Genomic DNA, 21,780 nt, shown 5'->3' with positions numbered 1-21,780 from the left:
GGGGAGGAGGGTGAGAAATAAACCCTTGGCAACTTCGTTCGTTCCTTTATATGTGTCTAGTCTATAGACGACGCGCCGCGAGATACGGGATTTTCTCATTGCTCGTTTGAGACCGGCTGAAGCCGGTCATTCATCGGCTCAATCGAAGCATCGACGCGCTTCTTTTACGTTCGCGCTCGTTTCAGAAACGTGCTCTCGCTAATCGAGAATATTTTATGGCCGTAATAGTCCGAGCGTCCCCGCGGGAGAGATCCGCGTAGAACTTTCGCGGACTCGGAGAGACTCAACCGCGGATTCTCTATTTATCACTTTTTATTTAGTCCGCAAAGGCGATATTTGTACCGCTGTAAAACGATGTCTAAGTCCGCAGAAATACCCAGGGGAGACTCGAAGAACTTTGACGATCCATTCATCAACCTGCCGCCAGGTCCACTTCCACCGCTTTTGTTAATGAAGTAGCTCGAGCGAGCACTCGCGCTATAATAGACTTCGAAAACTTAGAATCCGGGGATAAATTTCGAAGTATTGCGATTAATAATCGCGCCGTGTGCGTCTCTGTAATCTATTTGAGCTTTCAGATCGTCGGAACCATCCATTTTCATTCACTATCCGGTTACTAAACATGTCAATCTAAAGTGACACTTTTCATCTCTGCCCCGCGGTTTAAACATACCAATAAATAAAAAAAGGCTTTGTACTAGCCAAGAGCGCGTTTATTTGGAAATATCGTTCTTTTGTTTCGACACGATGACTGTTTTGACATATGCGAACGACAGTTGATGTGAATGCAGGAAAACGATTTCACGCGGAAATAAAACTTTTATTACGTCTATTAATGTCGCGAAAATAAAAATTTACTTTCACGTAGAGGATAATATATTACTCACGTTCTGAATGATAATGGATAACGTGAATTTATGGAAATGAAATAATTTTCCAAGTGACAAAAATGAAATAGATTTCCCAAGTTATGGAAGTCGGTAGAGCAAATTGGAGTTTCAGTCCATTTTGTGCATTTTTATACTTTTTTAATGCTTCTGATGATATATGTATCTACTTAAAATTACTGTCCTTTAAATTATCATACATTTAATATGTGCTTAGACTTTAATTTTAATTAACAATTCTCTTATGGAATCGAATATAGTTGAAAATTGATATTTGTCTTTAGAAATAAATAAATGGAGTTAGGAGACTACCGTGAACCTTACAAGATTTGCAAAATCGTTCCCAGTTTGTTGTTTATCTTAGCAGTCTCGTCGCAGCTTATTTACTTATTTACCGCTTGCTTACGGCGCGATAGGATAAATATATGAAATTTCCTGAAGAAAGCCACTTCAGCTCGCAATTCAAAAGTTATCGGAGAAACAGATGAACGAAATAAAACTTCCCGAGTGACACTTAATTTCTCTTCCTCGGCACCGAAGAAAAATGAGGTGCGCCGACTGCAACGTATTCACCTCGCTTCTTGTTTCATGCAGAAATAGAACTTTTGCGATGCTCGACGGGGTTATATATATTTTTTTCGTAAATTCATATTTTAATTATTACGGTATTAATCAGTGAAATGTAAAATGCAAATCGACGGTAATAGCGACACCACCTTCGTCGCTTATGAGAAAACTGTATAATTTCCTAGAACCGGCCTGGGATTGTCGGGAAAGGGAGGGAAAGAAATAGAGAGCATTTACAACGTTACGTAAATTAAAATGAAGAATTGCGCAACGTTAATAGCGCATTTTCCTATCTGTCTTTCCGCCTCTTTCCCGGCAAACTGTCCGCTATATAATAACGCGCATCATCGGTCTTCCACTTTGTACCACCTAAACGCATTAAATTTGTTAAACTTGCAGTGTCGTTTTACGGGGCGAGCTACATCCATCTTCCGGTTCAAGAGGCCAAGGGTGCTACTGACATCAGTTTCCGGTTCCGAACTCATCTCGCCGATGCTATGCTGCTATTGGCTGCTGGCAAGACGGATTACTGCCTGATCAAACTCGAAGCCGGCAGATTGAAGGTTCGTTTGCCCCTGGCGCTTAGTTCTATTAATAGGCTTTCTGTTTGGTGCCCGGTCGCCTCGTCGTCGTTAACGGGCCGCACGTGCTACGATACGCCTGTCAGACTTCCCTGTCTCTCCTCTCCCTTGTCCTTGCGGAGAAATTAGACGCTGCGCCGTGACACGCTGGAAAAAAAAGAGAAAAAAAGCGGAGTCTCGCGTACGCGCTAAAATATTCCTCCCATGAGGCATCAAGAAAAGAGGAGGATTTCACCGCGCGCAGGACGTAACATTTGCGCGCGTGTCCGCGGTTCTTATTACTTGAGGATCTTTCTTATTTCTTGGCGAAAAGAGATGGCACGATTCCAACGACATGACGAAGGGTATTGCATCCAGGAAAAGATCCTAATCATCACAACGTGGCGAATTTTGCGGTCCGCGTATTCGACGCACGTAACACCGCGCAAATAAGAATCTTAATTCTTAATCCGTAATATTGAGTATTATTTCGAAACATTTGTCCATGTTTAATCTTGTAAGTTTTAATGTGTTTTAATTTAATATTTTTTCGTTTACACTGCAAGATATTCGCACACACAATTTCTGTGAGAGGAATATAAATTAACATTTAGCCAACATGCCCTTTTTTATTTCTTTTACATTTTTTTTCCTTTAACTGACACTGCAATTTCTCAGATTGTTACTTTGCACAGTTACTCGCAAGATAAAAATATTAAAAGAAAAGCGCGCTTATATTGTTATCAAGAGGAAGATGGAAGAAAGGTGGAAGAGCAGATTCTAGGCCGAAGGACAGGGGATAGAACAAAGGCGATGATCTGTGAGAGATCGCTACATATATCAGTTAAGGGTTAATAAAAGAAGGCAGCGGCATTGCAATGTTAAGCGCGGTTAAGGGTGAGATAAGAGTTAAGAATAGGATAACGTACTTTTATACCGTGGCACATCGAAATCGATAACGCCATGGAACAGCGTTTCTTCGTCCAAAACTTCAACTTATCCCACCTATTAGAATAAGTTCTGCTTCTGTATTATTTAAAGATATACGGAGAAAAAAAGTTTTCTATTAAAAACGCTAATTATAAAACTGATAATAATACATCGATGTACAAGAATACACAAGCGACGCCACTTGTTTTTCACGTGTTGATATCGAGCCCGGAGTCTCGCAATATCTTACTCCGATATAAATACCTTACATGCACGTGTAGGGTAGAAAACCTTATGTACAATACAAAGGAGCAGACATATGTACCACAGAGGAAGAATCCAATAAATTGATTCGCCACGGGCGAGGTACGGCCAAACCAGCCGCCAAATTCAATCGCATGTAGATTTCGATATCGCGGAATATCGCATTTCGTCCGGTGGCAATTGCGCCACGATCGCCAAGAGTTAACCCGCTGCCACTATCGTATTCGAGCTGGTCGACGAGTCGACGTTCGCGAGAAAGGAGGAAGAGTGTTTTACGATAAATTCGTACGCGGTTTTGTCTCCGCCGTCATGAAAGATTTCACGGCGGAGTTGACAAGCAGTACAATGGAACGCCCTTGTTATTTCGTTAAAGGATCGACTTCCTTTTAATGGCTTGATAACGCAGCGTCGCCGCGCGTCAACATCGATGCAGCGCGGTTCACTCCGCAAACACGTACTACACAACCGACAACGGGGGAGCAAAACCGCATAATGTCTTTTCCATCGATGTTTCGCGAAATGAAATTGCGGCGATGCCGCGCGCGGACGGAGTCGATTTCTTTTTTTTACCACCCAATTTTATTGCGCGTCGATACGATACGTACGGCGCGACGAATGTATGTTTCGGCTCGAGGCTGGAATGCTGCTCGTCGCGTTCGTTTTTTGCGCATCGGTCAAAATTTCACGCGCGCGATCGGTCAGAACTGTCCGCCGCGCGAGACGAAAGTCACTCGGTCGGATTTTACGCAATAATGAACCTCGCGGTCCAGATGATAGAACGAGTTCTTTTTTTTTCGCCCCGGCAGAAAGAAAAAAAAAAGATCGCGCGCAAGAGTTACGCGCAAACGCAGCCACGGCACTCGCTCTCGGTTCCCCGGAGAGACGAATAGCTCCCATTAAAAATTACTCTTAAAGAAATAATTCATTCGTTGAAAACGCGAGTCGTGCGCTGATTTACGCGCAATAATTAAACGTACGGTATAATACGGCAATGCATACAAAATGAATGAACAAGATTCGCTCTCGATAATCCAGGAAAAAAAATCATTTGCCCGCGAAAAATGATAAAATAAAAATAAGAATTTATCATCCCCTCGACGTGATCCTTCGAGGATATCTATGTATTTCCGGCATTGCTGGAGCGTATATAGGCGTGAAAATACGCCGAATACATATCGCATTAAAACAAAATTCCAATTTCACATCTGTTCGTTAGCGTCAGAAATTGAAATTCCGATTGAATATACGCGGAATACGAACTTTACGTGATCGATATCTATGTTATTATGATGAGCGTCAAGATTGCCAGCGGTGGAGATGAACGTGGCTTCCCCTTGCATGAAACATGTACGTAACAGTGAGTGGTACAGCTACGCGCCTATAAACAAGTTTCACGGGCCATAATGAGAAGAAGGCTGACAGCGATAGAGTCCCGTAGCAGTAGCCATCCTGTCTCTTGATAATAACCGCTGATGAGAGCCGCGCTGCTTCTAATTATGTACAAAGAACGTTGCGCTGGAACGAAGTTACAACTTCGCCGCAGATTATTAATTCTCCAACGATTAATATTCCCGTGCATACTCTCATATTTTACATGACTCATTATCGCCCTCTTCCCCATCCCCCTTCGAATGAAACGTGCCTGGCACCCTAACTCTCTCGCGAGCTGGCACTCGCAATTGCGAGAAGTACAAGCGCGCGCGCGCGCGCGCGGTCGAATATTATTTTGCTGACAAGAGTAATTAGAATAATCGCTACGACTGTGATTATTTCAAAGTGCTCAATACACGGTCCATTTTAATTATTAAATTTATTGCAATCTCGAGCAGTAGGTACATCAGCTATTTTTCTTTTTTACTCTCTCTCAAGTTAAGAACTTTGTCTTGAAGATAAAAACCGCGTAGTACACCTCCCAATATATTATGTATTCGAGAGTATTAAAATGCTCTCTCCACTATGAGTGCATTAGCCGTGTGAAGGTGCGGTATCCTGATTACGTGCATGAATCCCGGCATGAAAACCGCGCGAATCTAATTTCGCGAAGGGTTAAGTCCGTGCGGCGCAAAGAAGCTGCTCGCCGTCGAGGCTTAATTAAATTTGTTAAGAAGATCGTTAAGAAGGATGAAGACAGGATAAACGGCTGGGGCAAAAAGTGCAACGGCAGTTCTGGGACCTCGTGTGCCTCCACGACGACGGGAGGAGTCTCGACCGACGACGCCTCCGGAGGCTTAAAAGCCCCTCTATCCGGGGCGATAATCCGATGATTCAGAAACCTAATTGCGGCGATATATCGCGGTATCGCCTTGCTTTACGGCTGGCGACGTAGTCAAGTCTCCAGTCTCTTACATTTCAGTATTTCGAAAGTTACGAAACTTTTTTTTTTCCGTGCAAAGTTCTTAATTAAATTTATTTTTTATATACTTATGATTATACCTTCGATTCATTTTATATTATACTTATACTTATATCTTTGATTTATTTACGTGCGTCAGATTTTGACTTTCTCTCTTTGCGTAAATGAAAATTTGAAAATTTTCAATTGCAAATACAAAAGTGAGAGAAGCCTTGTTAGAATAAAATATAGTTAATAAACTGAGGAGAGCGCCGAAAGCGTCATAATGAGTCCGAGATGCCGAGAATTTGATAGTAGCAAGTTAATATAATGAGCCATAATGCCTCGTAATTAGAGAAAGAGTCTCGTATTGTATCTTTCCTCTTCGTTAAGAGGACCGTAATCCTAGTAATTATGAAACATCGTTACTAGCAATGCGCGACATTTTTCCTGACCCAAATAAATATCTCTCCCCGGTGTTGAACTTGCATTTAAAAAGCAACGAGAGAACACGCCTATTCTAACAAACTAAACGGAAAGTGAGCATTTCGTTTCGCCGAGTGAGTGCATCTCGAGCGCGAAATGATCGTTAATCTTGAATCTTTCGGTAATCCGGTGAATTGAATTTTAATTACTCTGGCGTATCGCAATATTTACTTTTCGATGCGACGCGACGTTTATTAGCGGCGGCTGACGGGAAGGCTGAAAGGAAAATTTTCTGCGGTACATCGCGACGATGAATGGATCATTAATCGGAGCGCTCTTGTACGTCTCATGGCGTGCATTTCTTCCGCTATTACTTTGCAAGCGTCGCAATCTATGTTTGCGGTAAAACTCGGATGCCGAGTGTATCACAATAACTCGGCCGCAACTGAGCCACCGGATAATCCGACGATTCGGCGTTCACGTTGGAATGCATCGGTGTGGCTTCCGATATTGTTCACTTTCCAATCGTCGATGCATTCATAATGCGGCCACCCTGCGACTGTATGTACGTGTGTGTGTGTGTGTGTGTGTACAAAGGCGCGTTTACATTCTGCAAAGTGTCTCGCCTCGCGCTTATACATATTAATGGGTCCTGCATAGTCATCCGGCATTGCTCCGACTACTATCGTCGGCCGTGCTCGCAACTCGCGAAAGCTCGCGCCTTTATTATCGGGTCGATCATAAAACCGGGCGAGATGTGCGCCGCTGTGCAGCGCCAGTCGAAGGGGTCGCCGCCGGTGCGGGCTTAAGCGCGGTTGGCGACGCTGCGCCGCCACTGCGACTTTAGTCTCGGACGATCGACTTTTCATTAAGAGGAGAACCTCAGCGGACGTTTCACGGACGAACTCTTACGTAGGATCAACGAAAACCGCTTGAAGAATACCGTGGCGACCGGAATGCCATAAGTCTCGGATGCTCGAACCGGGTCGCGATTAAAGCCTCTTTATCAGGGCTCCGCTACTTCACCTCTGACTATAAAGCGCGTCGTGTACTATCCGGTAACTCGATAATGTATTACATCGCTCGTTGAAACATAGGGCATGTTTGAGCGAAGCTATAGAAAATAATCGCGGGAAAGACATTTATCTACAGCATATATAGTCATCCTACATTCAATTTTCCTGTTTTATATTCCTGCAAAAAGTTTATTCATATATTTTTAATTTTATATCTTTCTCTCTTAAATATAGATAATTAATATTTAAGTTTTAATGAAATATTTAATACTGCAGTAATAAATCACTATAAATAGAAAAAAAATTTTTTCAAGTTTGGTACACGTGGTACTACACGTATAATTTTTATCAAATCAATTACATGTGAGTTCCTCTTATTTTCCTTGAAATTCCATATATTTTGACTTTATATCAATTCTGTATAAATGCCTCAGACAATATCCATCTGGCCGTAAGAAAATTTATCATCAAACATACTACGATCTATAACTATTTGAGAACGTACAATGCCGAGCGACAGCGTAGCAGGCAGCGGTTGATTTAGGTGACTTCCGCGAATCTAAATATGCACAGGGAGTTTGGAATTTATACCCGAGTGGATGTATTGTAAATCCACCACGCGTAACTAGGAATCCCCGGTGGCGCGATTACAAAGTGGCTGCGCAGTAACCGTTGCCGCACGACGCGTTTTAAGGGAATAACGATACATATCTCCGTCTCATATACGATCCTTACGCATATACTCAGGTAAATATAGAATAATTGCGAAAATGGAAAACGGTGTATCTTATCAGTGACATCGCTAAATTGCAACCGCGCCGTCACACTTCATAATTCATTACTGGATACTGGCAAAATACGAGTATGAGAAGCTATCGGGGGGAGGATTCGACATTTATTTTTCGTACGAGACCGAAAGCCGTTTTCACTGTCTGTCTAGCTGTCTGCCTTCTTCATTCTCTCGGTGTGCAAACTCATTGTGCGAGTGCCTCAAGTGCAGACGGAATACACGAAACCTCGAGCTGTCGGATTCCTGTCAGCTCACGCTGTCGGAGAATTTGCAGGGCATGACTGGCGCCAGGAAACCTCGTACGCCGAGCTTGGTACTACTTTGGCAATCTAGACTTTTTTTTGCGTATTTACATCTCCTCCTCGAAAAACACGAAGAATGGAACACTTCCACTGAAATCACGAAATTCCCAGCAAATTAACGAGATTCTTTAACGAGATAAGTTTAATCTCGCGTGTTGAATTTTAACGTTCAAAAATCCACCGTTTTTATTTCAAAAGCGATTATAGTTTTAAAAAATGTTTTTCACCGCTTATAGACTTTTATCGGATTTCGCCTATTTTCTCTCTCTCTCTCTCTCTCTCTCTCTCTCTCTTTCTCTCTCGATGCGGTATAATTATTTCTCAGCAAGTGCGAAACTTTTTGATCACACCGTCGAGACCGCAAAGAAGGTAAGCTACCTTACAGCATTATGACGGAGGACGCTTCTAGTGGCTTTTGCGCGCAGCCGTCAGTTACTTCGTTCATTAAATCTCTTAAAAGTATATGCGCATCTCTCTCTCTCGCTATTCACCGGTGAAAACTCTTTACGCGTTTCCATAATATTTTTTTTACGCGCTACACGACGCTGACGCGGAAGAGCATAAAGCGCACCGGGTCTACGGCCGGAAACCGATGCTCTATTTCGGAGGAGGAACAACCGGCCTCGGGGAAAAAAAGACCGAGAAAAAACAAAACAAGAATACATTTGTACAGCGCGCGCGTACGTATAAAACCCATTTGCGGTAGCGGCGCGTTCACAATAACTCCGGTAAAAATGAGACTGACTTTTACGAGCGGCGCTCTCCTACTGCTTTTTGTCGCAGGTCCACATTAATCTGGGCGCGGGTGAGAATGAGATGGCGAGCGCCCGCGGGTTGACACTGAACGACCTCAGTTGGCACGAGGTCAATTTGACAAGACGCGAGGCCAACATCAGCCTGCAGATCGACGTGATACACACGACGAGGTCCCAACTGCCGGGTCGCTTTTTCGAGCTGAACATACACTACGGCGTTTTCATCGGCGGACAGGGCGACTTCAACGAGCTATTTCTAGGTAAGACGGCAAGGCAAGCAAGGAAAAGGCAAGGCGAGCCTCGGGTTCATCCGGATAAATTGTCTCGCCACGTGACTGAACTAGATTCGATACACTGCAGCACGTCGGCAAACATTATATCCGTCGACGTTGCATTCGCGCCGCGGTCACGACCATCTCTCTTTTCTTTCGCTTCGTTTCGTTAAATGGTCGGCAATCCAGCCCGCCTGCAGCGGACGACGATGGAGAGATTAGGTAATCAAGCCTAAGAGCCTCGCTTAATAAATAATTAGCGTCGCGTTCGCGCACGTCTCGAGCACGCTGTTTTTCGTAGCTGTCGTCAGAGACTTCGGTGGTAAACTATTTCCAGCAAATTGGTTTATATCGTATGCCCGTGAGGAATATTGATAAAATAGAAATACACAGGTGTAAATAAATTTACAGTAAACAACGGAAATATTATACAGGATTTTTCTGGATGTTATTGTTAACTATTGCATGTAAACGAAATTGAGATGAGACGATGCCACAGAACACGATCATCGTATGCAATTTTTTAGTTTTATCTTTATTGAATTTTTTTCGAAAAAATTGCAGAATAAAAATTTAACATTTTAATATTTCGCTTTTATCACGTACCAAAAACTAAACTCAAAGTAAAGTTATGATAGTGGTGAATTATTTACAGTAAAAATTTAATTTCATAAACAGTGCACATGAGAAAACTTAAAATTAATAAATTAATAATTGTTTGACTAAATTAATTTGCGTAAAATATATTTTATATACAGACTTATCACATTAATAATATCAGAATAGTTACATGTTCTTTTATTTAATTAAATAAGACTCAACCAAATTGCTATAAAAATAATAAAAATAATAAAATTAATAAGTGCAAAACCAAGAAATTTTTAAAAAATAATCCTGATTAAATCAAATAAAACTTATGCGTGGATGTATTCTTATTGCGAACTCAAAACAGCAGTAATCAAATATTAAATATTTTATACAGAGTGTCCTGTAATCATTAATATGTAATATTTCAATAACGGACATGTTCTGGGGATTAATTAGAATCGATAATTTTAATATGAAAATGTCGAAATTATAATAATGTTCAAATTATACACTGATCAAAATTGATTAATAGGATCAGTTGTAAATTCATATATACTTAGGCCTTACATTTATACGCACACCATCTGTTTTTATTGTTAATTTGTATGCATTGAATAATATTGATTTCGTATTGCTACATTGATTTTATCATTTGATTTCTTATGGCCTTTAGATGACTTTATATTACTTTGTTTTGAAACGATATAAAGTTGAATCATCAATAAATATAGACAGAACAGATTATGAAAGATTAGGATAAAGTTATTATTATTGTGTCTTCTTATTAAACAATTAGTTGGAATATACTGTATATGATTGTGAGAAATAGATCTTTCTTTTATTCATATTTGTGGTTATTGAAAAAATTTATTTATTATTATTTTTTTTGTAGCAATATATATAATATTTAATCTTGGAAAGAAATATACTGAGAAAAAGAACTCAATTCTAATAAAAGTATATCTTGAAATGGGAAAGAAAGAAGAAAATAAAATAAACCGTTAATTATTTTTCCATGTTATAAAAATTAATTTATTTTTATTTTATACGAATACCTACAATACATATACGATATAAATAGGTTGCTGTCTATGAGAAATGAACACCATCAAGGAACTTAAATAAACATTTATTTTAAACATGTCAGCATTTTACTTAATATAATTTTATTTTATTACTTTCTCTTTTTTTTATTATTTACTGTTTATCTAAACAATGAATTCTGAAATTTTAATAATTATAACAATTATAATACTTTGAAAGTTAAAGTTAATACTTTAAAACATTTTTCAGAAATAGCATTATTAATATATGATAATATCTTCATGATATTTTTTTTCTGAAAATTTTATTTAAATATCTCTATTATATTTATTTAAATATAATAGAGTGACAAAAAAAGTAGCAAAAAGACGTAATGGATATCTTTATTAAATATAGAGATAATTCTTTTTTTGTTAAAATTATTCTACTATGATTTACCAAGCTTTATTCTACTTTAAGGAAATGTTTTCTTTCCTTTTGTTTTCTTTTTTATTCATGTTAAGCAAGATTGATTAGGTTATATATTTTCAGCAATTGGAGTTATACATCTTGCAATTTTTCATTATGTAATAAAGCCACAAAATGTTTAAAGTATAAATTGATAGTAACCTCTACAAATTTTTTTTTGTATGTATATTCTCATGCATAAATGCATTCATATATCAATTGATGATCGTACATTGCCCAGGATTAAATAAATATTAAGATTAAACTGTTATGATCCATTCATTTTAAGGCAATGGATCTGTGAGATGTTATATCAGTAGTATTCTTACAATCTTTAATACAATTATCACAAATTAAGATTGAAAAAATGATTTGCCATTCACCGATCATACGCTGCGCGCAGCAGCGGAGTTGTATGTTACACTGCAAACTACATTGAACTGTAAAATACGAATATACCCAAATTATTACAGCGCTCAAAATAATTAATATTTCAAAAAACAATTATTACACACATAAAATAATTATTAATTCTGCAAATATGTAATAAATAGTAAATAATAATGAATTAAAACTAAAATCAATCACTCGCTGTTTATTGTAAAACAATATAACAATATAAACAGGCCAAAGACGAGCAATAATCGGTGAACAACGTTAATTTTATTTTCTCATTATTAACAATATAGCGAATTTATAAAAAACTTCAAACGTGTACATATACAAAATACACTTTAAGTATAGCTTACGCATGAAAATTTATTAAAATGTTTTCAAATTCGATTCAGATGTTACATGAAATTCATGTAGACATTAGGTATTTGTTATCACAACTATAGATGACGCGTGGATCTGTGTGAAAACGACCGACTTTCAGTCGACGGGTTCCAAGTCCCGTCGAGATCGATTTAAATCCCAACTCTAATCTCATATGTAGATTTAGAAATCCATTACTTTTTAAGAATGTCTTGTCTTATGTGTGTATATAAAATACACTTTGAGTAACTTACATATGAAAGTTTTTTTTAAGTATTTCATCGGTATTATCTGCAGATCGGATTTTGGATGTTGTATGAAATTTGTGATGTTTTCATAAACGTATATGTGTGAACACAAAAAGAACGTATATATGAACATTTATATGAATATTTATGATAATAAATAACAAACTACAAATACAAATTTCATACAACATTTGAATTCTCAATTTAATTTCACATTTTAAAAAACTTTCATGTGAAAGATGTACTCAAAGTGTATTTTTTGTACACGTTGAAACTTTTTTATAAGTTCTCTATATAATAATATATTATATAAGTAATTTTATGAATAATGAGAAAGTAAAGTTAACTTAGTTAACTTACACTTATTATTGCTCGTCTTCGGTTTGTTTAATACATTATAATAATAAATTACTTATCCCATTGCTTCGTCGTCGTCCGATATTCTGTTCTTCCTCACTCTTTCATCCTTCTATATTTTTTCATTTTTCTTTATTTTTTTATAGTCTTACTCGTGAATACAGTTAACTATCGATTTTGTGCGCACTAATCACTAGAAATCAATCGCGCGAAAATTTACACGGCGATCCTAATAAACGGATTGATAATTGGCATTCGCGGGAAATAATCGCGTCCAACACCTCTTGTCGCGATCACATTTCGAAGGATAATACGACACAGTGTGATTCACATCGCCGTTCGAATTTCGCGAATGGTAGTAAGATCGCTTTGTACACATAATAGTTAAACATCGCAAAAAATAAGAGCAGCATACGGCTCTATCAATTTATTTACAAAAAAAATTAATGCTGAGTATATTTAATTCTGTGGCTGTTAAATCGATTGTTAATAAACGTTTATAATATTATGACTTTTTATTACGTTTGAATATAACTTTTGTTGCTTCTTTTACTGCTTCGATAATTAACTATTATATTAACGCGAAATATCTATTATGAATAATCGACATCTCAATGCTTTTACAAATCGTTAATCATAAGTTAATCGACCGCTAATTTAAACGTTTGTGAGAATATAATCGTGCTTCGAGGGAAAGTAATGTAAGAAAGACAGCCTACGCAGCTGTTGGCACCCGCTGCCTGCCGGTTCGATTTTCGCCGCGCGAGTGTTAACTTAAACGCAGCGACCTTGCATAAACAAACACCGCGTCGTGTCGAATGGTACGATTGTATCAATGCTGTTATGTGTATCATGTTATAAAATAGTTTTTTTTCTCGCATTTCAAATTAATTATTGATATTAATAATATCAATAAAAATTCATGGGTTGAACAAAATGTTAAATATTAGCATAGATATACATAAAAAGAAACAAGCTTTCCGTTCAATTCGTTCTTTCCGTGTACAAAAAAGGGAACAAACTTTTCGTTCAATTTAATATGTGTATACATATTGTATGTATAATTATATATATATATATATATAGCTAACTTTTGGGGGAAGGATATTACTAATCGATTTACAAAAAGAAGTTTTTTCGGCCCATCCTAATATATATCAGAGATACGTTAAAATTCGAAAAAATATTTGAATTTCAATACAGTTTAGTATTACTTGTTGTATTTGGTCGCTGCAGAACACGAATCCAAGATCAGAAGTATACATTTCAAAATGACGTATCCGAAATATATTCTTGAATAATACATTAAGATTTCTCGAAAAATATGATATAGACATGGAAAAATGTTTCAAATAAAAATTGTACGGTTCGGAGCGGGACATAAGAAAATATCATTGATTTTATTTTGGGTAGCGTCGTTAAGCTCAGATCAAGATCACATTGATTTTTTTAAATGGAATTATATATTTTTTTTACATAACATGATTCCTTTATTATTCTGCATATAAAAGTATTCAGATAAAGTTATCGAAAAATCAATTTTACGAGATATTTTATACTTTATCATGCCATATTTCGATATATAATATGAAATATTTCGTAAACTATTGATTTCTTGATAATAGTACCTAATATTTTTAGGCACAGAATAATGAGATGAATTGATTGGTGTAAAGAAAACACACATTTGCTTTAAAAATTTGTAAGAAATGCATAAACTTACTAATTTCCAAGTCGAGGGGCAACCTAAAGATATTAATCGATTTCGATGAAATTTTACCCAGATTATATTGAGGTCTATAGGTCTAAGCAAACTTTTGGAGGGTATTACTAATTAATTTTAAAAAAAAATTTTTTTTTTGGCCCACTCTAATATATATACATATATATATGCACATGTCGCGGTTCTTTGTTATTCGAGGAATTCGATTTGGCGATATTTTCGCGTATTACCCTGTGATTCATGGAAATGGGCAAACTACATTTAAATTGATGAGAGTTGAAATGCGAGATGTATCCCTATCCCACCATTTCACGAAATTAGAGGAACGATTACCATGTATCTCATTAATTATTTATAATTCTTTTATCTTATAAATTGATTTTGATTCCTTTTTACGTTTCCAATTTTCTATTGCGAAAATTAATTAACGCTCAGTTCAATAGCGACTTGTAGGAACAATCGCATACTTTTAATATCTATTTCAATCGCGTTTCGAGGTGTTATGAGTGTCGATGCATAAAGCGACCTGTTACCTGCTCGCTCGAATATTGCCGCGTGAATGACCACGTGGCGACTTTGCATTACACAACGGCATGCTGTTCGCCGTCAAAACAAATAGCTATATCAGTTAATTTATTAATTTAAAACATTTCACGTAACGATAACATAACTATGTGAATATCTTGTTCCTTAATTGTATTCCAAGTTGAAATTTCGATGAGTTATTAGGCCTGTTCTTATAGCTGAACTGGCTGCACTAGTTCAGAGTTTATCTTTCTTCTTCCAATGTAGAAAGAGAAAGATAAATAAGCTGTAAACTAGTGCAGCAGTTCAGCTATAAAGAATAGGCTTATTATCGTGCGTTATCGTCCGTGTAACCTTCTGTGCATTTGGAGAATAAAATTTATCTTTGTTTTAATAAAAAAAATATTCGCGTAAATTAATATATTATTATCACTTTTTCAAATTTTTACGTTCTGAGAGATGTAAAATTGAATGATTTTAATTTCATTCAGAAGTTATAATTTTAATAAATAAAGAAAATATTAACTCTGCTCAAAATCATTTTTTTTCTTAATTTATTACTAAAAACACACCATTTTTTTCAAGACATTAAAATTTATAAAAAATAGTAATAATAAATTAATTTTGATATTTTCCTATTATAAAATGAAAATAAACTTTATCTCTTAAATTTACATACATTATTAAATTTAATTATTTGTTTTAGTTGGAGTATTTAATTACAATTATTTAAATTTTTATTAAAAAACATCAAATAATCATGTAATAATTAAAATTTATAATTAATAATGTTAATTAGTAATTAGCTGATTACTATTTATCGTTCAATATATTAGAAATTATAACATTTAGATTATATTACACTACAATTATATTACTTTAGAAATCAAAAGTAAAATTAATTAAACAATAAAGATTAGTTATGCAAAATTTTCTGTATTGTAAAATCAATAATAGATAAGTCGGTACATGTATAAATGCAGTTATACGTTCGAATATGTAAATTAACATTGTTTTATATTAAGAATTTCAACTTTAATTAATTTCGAGGATACATTAATTAAAATACGATTGTTATATAATTAGTGTATATTTACCTCCTTTTCACTTATACAATAATTTAATATGCTTATTAATTTAATAAGCACTGCTAAAAGAATGAAGAGCGATTACCGATAGTACGCTTTGTATATACAAAATAAATATGTAAAATAAATAACGTTTGCAATTTAATAATTCAGAACGCGAATTCCGTGCATTATTCATATAATATTATTAATTTCCGTTTCATGATTAATTTATCAAATTAACAGAAACGGTACGTAATTATTAAAACCTGAAGTATGATATTGTATATTGTGGTGAACATTTATGTATATCAGAATATTGAACACACACTCATACATAGGTGAAAATGATGCGTACTGTGTTGCGAGATAAGTTTAACGTGATCATAAAATCTTGATGAATTATTTTCTGGAATCGTGTTATATTCAAGTCCACTTGTGGACAACGAAATTACAACGAGAACTATGTCAATTTACGTAGAACGACGACATTGGCGAGACGATGTTGTTTCGGCAGGTATGGTTTCCGTAATAACAATTCCACGAAATAGAATAAAGACACGATGGAAATAAAAAATAAGATTAAACGTCGTATTTCATAAAATGTTGTAGCTTTTAAAAATTAAAATTTTGGAGCTTAAAAAATCAAGAGAGAAGATCCGATATATTTTTGAGGAAAGATAACGTTTAAAAAATAAAGTACTTTTGAAACACTTTTGGAATAATTGAATAATAATGTCCGAAAATCTCTAGAAATATTTCAGCATCTTTAGTTTCAACGTTTATTTTACGTTTTAAAAATCTATGGTATTCCGTAGCATATTATATTTAAAAGAAAATTTTAACATCTTTTAGATGGCAATCTTTAAGGCAAAAGCTCGACATATTCTATACATTATTTTCTAGAAATTAATATTAAATTTTAATATTAAAAAAAATTAATATTAAATTTTAATATTAAAAAAACTTTTCTTGGGGACTTTTCCTCCGGAATGAAAGTTATTGGTGTTCTCGTCAGCGCAATCATATTAATGGAAACTCGACTTAGAAAATATGAAATTCGACGTAGGACGTATACTATTAGTACACGTATAAAACGAACAAATTATGTTATAGAAAGTATAAATCAATATTAATGGAAAAACGATGAACAGATTTGAATGATAAGAAAATTATTAATAATTTTAATTATGACTATCTCCTCGATTTATAAATTTGTCCAGATCATTAAAAATGTGTCACTGCGGCACCTTTCTGGATGATCGCTTCGGATAATAGGTTCTACTACAGTAGTGAATCAATTGTTTGTCATCGCGCTGAATCGTGACAACGAGTGAAAACAGGTGATTACAACGGTACGGTGGCCGATATTATTATATCGAAAGTATGACATACGCGCTGTCTCGCGTTTCCGCGATGGCAGAGGGCTTAAATAATGGTGCACCGGGAGCACGCGTTGCACAAAATCGCACGGACGGGGATGTAATTCAAACATTTGCTTTTGTTTTCGTTGTGTGAAACGGCAACATTGGAACGAGACTCGTCTCGTGCATTAGAAACGATCGTAATTACTGTTCGATGTACCGCTCGAGCAGCACTTCATCAATGCCAGTGTAACTTCGCTCAATCGTAAAATGTATTCGCGAAGTCGGTCGCATTTATAATCTCGTTGTGCCGATCCTAATTTCATTACCGTACTCGCGATTCTATTTGCACCGCGAATAAATTGGAAGTCGCGATACGTCTCCCGTGAGAAACGGCGATTGGAAAATTCTCCCTCCACCCTGTCGGCGGCTACAGCTACGCTCGGGTGTATTACGCCTTTGCGGCGAAATTCCGAATTATACGTTCTTCTGCTTGACAGTACAACCCACCGCCACACCGGTCATAGAACACTACGAGTTGAACGACCAAGAAAAGGCGGGGATATCCTTTCTATTTTCAATCTGTCGCAAAATGCGCCGAAAGCTTTATATAAGAAAAAGAATCTACTATTATTTTTTCAAGTATTTCCCAAAAACACAAAGATACGAATACTAAAACATAATGCAATTAAGCGATTAAAATATATCAAAAGATGTCAAGATAAATTAAAATGAGTTATATATAAAGTCATAAATTTCGTCCATATATCTTTCAAAGAAATATGAAAATATAAAACTGCGAGAGATGAAAAATTTTTTTAATTCACGTGAAGGGAAAAAATAAAAATTTAAAAGGCTAGTGGTGTAATCCGTATTTATAAGATATGTAATAATAATTTTTATGTTATGTTTACAATTTCCTGTCATATAACTGTTAGTTGGAGTAACTTGGCTCTCGTATGCTTGAGCGGAGCTGCACTCTTCGCGCTCCAAACGTGCCACAAGCAGCTTGATAACGACCGGGCTCTTTAATGCACGCCTGGCGCATCAGCCGCAGCGACCGGTAATCATTTCTCCGTAGCAAGACAAAAAATTCAACTAGGTCATTCCATTCGAATTGACGCGGACGAAATTGAATATGATCAACACAAACAGCATCGTTCGTTCTCTCTTTCTCTCCTCTCCCCCCCCCTCTCTCTCTCTCTCTTTCGCTCTCTTTCTCTGTCTGTAGATGTGCTTCTATCGTTATCCTGTCGGCCGTCACGCATAATACTCGACGACCACCTCGAAATTCAATTTACATATTCATGACAATTCATTTGTACCCCACGGCACGGTGTGGTCCACCCCTTGGAGGTCTTATTAATTCCCTGGCATGTGCCTCGCTAAATTCTCGAGTCGAGAAATAAAGAAAAAGAAGCAGGAGGATGCGAAATCTATTTTCGATACGGATTCGTATAAAGTTCTACAGAGTTCCCGGAAAATAGCATCAACTAGTTGTGTAATTACAAAATTCTTGAAGGAATTTGCAATCGATCTTTCTGCAGACGATTTAAGATCTTCTCTCTTTGCTCATCGACCTCCGAGTTTTAGTTTTCGGCATATACCGGTGATTAAACATCAAGAGATAATTTCTATTGAAATGAAATCCACTCCATACTAATGGAAAGATAACATTTCTAATTGCTCTCTAACTTTGAAGTTTAATTCTTAACTTTTTCAGGATGAGCACCAAATATAAATTGTGAAATAAGATCTTATCTGCGGTACATCGTACACATATATGTGTTTCATGCCAGTTGCATCTGTATAAGTGAGCGTGCACGTACACATATGAAAGCATACAATGCAAGCGTATACCTATATAGCCGATTGTAAGATTCTCAGCGTGGATTTCGCTTATCGGCCGCTATTTCCTCGGCTCCGTAGAAATATAGAGGATATTCTCACCACATGACGTATATTTGATAGCCATGAGAAATCAATAAAAAATATATACATTCGGACGTGTCTCTCTCTCTCAATATCATAATCCTAATACCTACGTGAGAAGCTCTTTCGGTCGCAAAAATTATCTATTTTATCAGCGTTTTTTTTCACAGCCTCTTTCAAAATAGTCGTTTCTTCACGAAATATTAATTTTTTTCTTAATTAAATAATTTCTCCAGCTGCTCCTTTTTACATAAATACGAAATAATCTTTTAATGTCAAAAAAATTTAATTAATTTATAATTCTTTGTAAGATTATACTAAACGAAAAGTTAAAGCTAAAAATATCTGAAAAAAGGATTAAGAGGAAAGAAATTCAAGAGAAAGTTTTATCGCACTAAGAGTCACGAGTCACAATAAGAATGAGAATGAAAGAGTGAGATATCTGGCAAAAGCAATGTTTGTTGAAACCATTGCCGTCAATTCGCAAGACCGCTGAAATATTATTGCCGTTACCCATGCAAATCTATCTTCCGAAAATCGTTATTTCACCCAGACATATGGTGGCAACCGCGCTGGGGCGAATTTCACCGGTGTTTAGAGACGCGTAAACCGCCGTGGCCGCTGTCCTGCGGCACGATTGGCCGCGCGCCAAAACATCTTACAATCAATAAAATTTTGCATTATGTAAAAAGGCCAGAGACTGACAATGTTGTTTGCGAGGCCGCGGGCGGTAAGCCACAACGACGTTATTAAGGCAGGCCCCGGCTGGTTTAGCGTGGCCGCCGGTATTCGGTTGCAAACTGCATTCACGATTCCGCGGCGTGCCAATAAACGGCCATCTCGGACCGATTATATACACATATCCTGTTGGTTTCTGTCGTGCCCAGAGGTAGCGGTAGCGCCGTCTCAGCATTCAGTGCATCGACACGCGGCAGCTCGAGGGTAATACTCCAACACGCCGAGAGAGATGCGCTTGTCACACACGAAGACAATTAACTTCACGTTGCTACAAACCCACCCGCAGTGGCGTGAAACCGCCGGTTTCGCCGAATCCGTTGCATCTGTCGCAAATATCAAATACGTATGTGCGCGTATTATACATATATGTATATATTATTCGTCTCTCTCTCCGCGTGACAACGTTACGTCGCAGGAAGTTTTGGGTACTCGGCGAAATTGGATTTCGCAAGAAACACTTCGTTGCAATTATGTGAAATCAGGCGTACGAAAATCAAGCGGGAATTGCATTGTTCGCTGTGCAATCGTTCGTTTTCGAACGAAAGTATTATTCAAATGAAAACATATTTTTTAAACGAGAGGGAAGAATGTTGGAGAGAACCGCGTTTATATACGTTTATCGGCTGTATTCGACTGGCAATGCGATTAATAGCAAACGATTCCTCTTCTAATTAGTTTTTCTTCGATTCGCTAATGATGTACCAGCCACCAATCAGAGAAATAAAAAGTAATAGCTCTGTTAAAAGCCCTCATTCGTCTGGAATCGCAATCGTTCGTAGTTGTATTTCAACGTGGCATTTCAAACGCGAATCAATAACGACCTCATTAATGTAATGTTTAATGGACACCACCTGCAAAACTCGTTCGTAAAAACGTACGCAGATTCATCTGAATGCGAGCGCATTGAAAGTTTATATCGTCATTACGCAATGATAATACTTTCCGCAAAGTTTTTTCTTCGTCGATGTTACATATCGAGATTAATTTGCGAGACGAATTTTTACGATCCTCCTCTCGTCTGTCTGATTCGCAGGTCACACGGATTATCTGAGAGGATGCATGGCCGACATAATTTACAACGGCGCCAAAGTTATAGAGTACGCCAGGTCGAGAAAGGGCCAGTCGGAGGCAACAGCCGTAACGTGGGGCTGCTCGCCGGAATTCGACGCCACGAGGAGCACGGAAGTCAGCTTTGTCGAGGACGGCGCCTTCGTCGCCATTCCGCGCCCCATTCCGCGCTCCGGTTCGAGGTATATAGCAAAAGTACCGCTTTCCGCTGTAATGTATACACCCCCATTTATCATCGTCGCACCTACGGGACCGTAGAAAACGTAATTAAACTGTCGCTACGCAACCGTATCAACTAAATCATCGATAATGTTTATATATCGATGCAAGAAAGGAGACGCGGCGCTTTATCTCGCTGAGCTGTATTACACCGAATTCAGTGTTGTTTACTTGATTATCTTAATCCACTTAATTATCTTTGCCGTTATTTGTACGTGGCTTTGCATTTTACTCGAGGATGACAATTTGGGAAGAAACTTCAGAGATATTGTAAAATTCATGCTTGCATAAACTCAATCGAGTTCTCTGTTTTATTTTGTGAGGCACATGAGGCAACGTTTCAGTTTTAGCGGCGACTCTGTCGCGCCATCACGTAAAATAAATACATTTACGTGGTTCACGAATCCAATATCTTATGGTAATACCGCGGAAAATCCGTTTCTCTGAGGTCGACGACGGCGGGGTTGCATAACTCGCATACTCGTGCGCATACCTGTATATCTACATTCAGGCCGCATTCAAGTCATCGGTCAGGGAAGGCCTTTCATGTTGTACGCGACTCCTACCACTTTCCATCCCACTCGCGCTGCTTTTAATGATTAA

At 37.2% G+C, this 21,780-nt stretch overlaps 1 protein-coding gene across 1 annotated transcript in view; it reads left to right on the top strand.

Moving 5' to 3' along the window:
• Positions 1-21,455, top strand: part of LOC105453184 (chondroitin sulfate proteoglycan 4-like) — a 26,303-nt gene extending 4,848 nt beyond the window's left edge. The window contains exons 2-4 of the mRNA XM_011694925.1: positions 1,854-2,017; positions 8,858-9,089; positions 20,924-21,455. Coding sequence (XP_011693227.1) covers positions 1,854-2,017; positions 8,858-9,089; positions 20,924-21,216 — 689 coding nt within the window. The 3' untranslated portion in view covers positions 21,217-21,455. The remainder of the gene's footprint in view (positions 1-1,853; positions 2,018-8,857; positions 9,090-20,923) is intronic.
• The last annotated feature ends 325 nt before the right edge of the window (positions 21,456-21,780 follow it).

Source organism: Wasmannia auropunctata, unplaced genomic scaffold, assembly GCF_000956235.1.
Source record: "Wasmannia auropunctata unplaced genomic scaffold, wasmannia.A_1.0 LD336002.1, whole genome shotgun sequence".
Lineage (NCBI taxonomy): Eukaryota > Metazoa > Arthropoda > Insecta > Hymenoptera > Formicidae > Wasmannia > Wasmannia auropunctata.
Note: the sequence above shows the minus strand (reverse complement) of the source record. Positions and strands in the feature narration are given on the sequence as shown.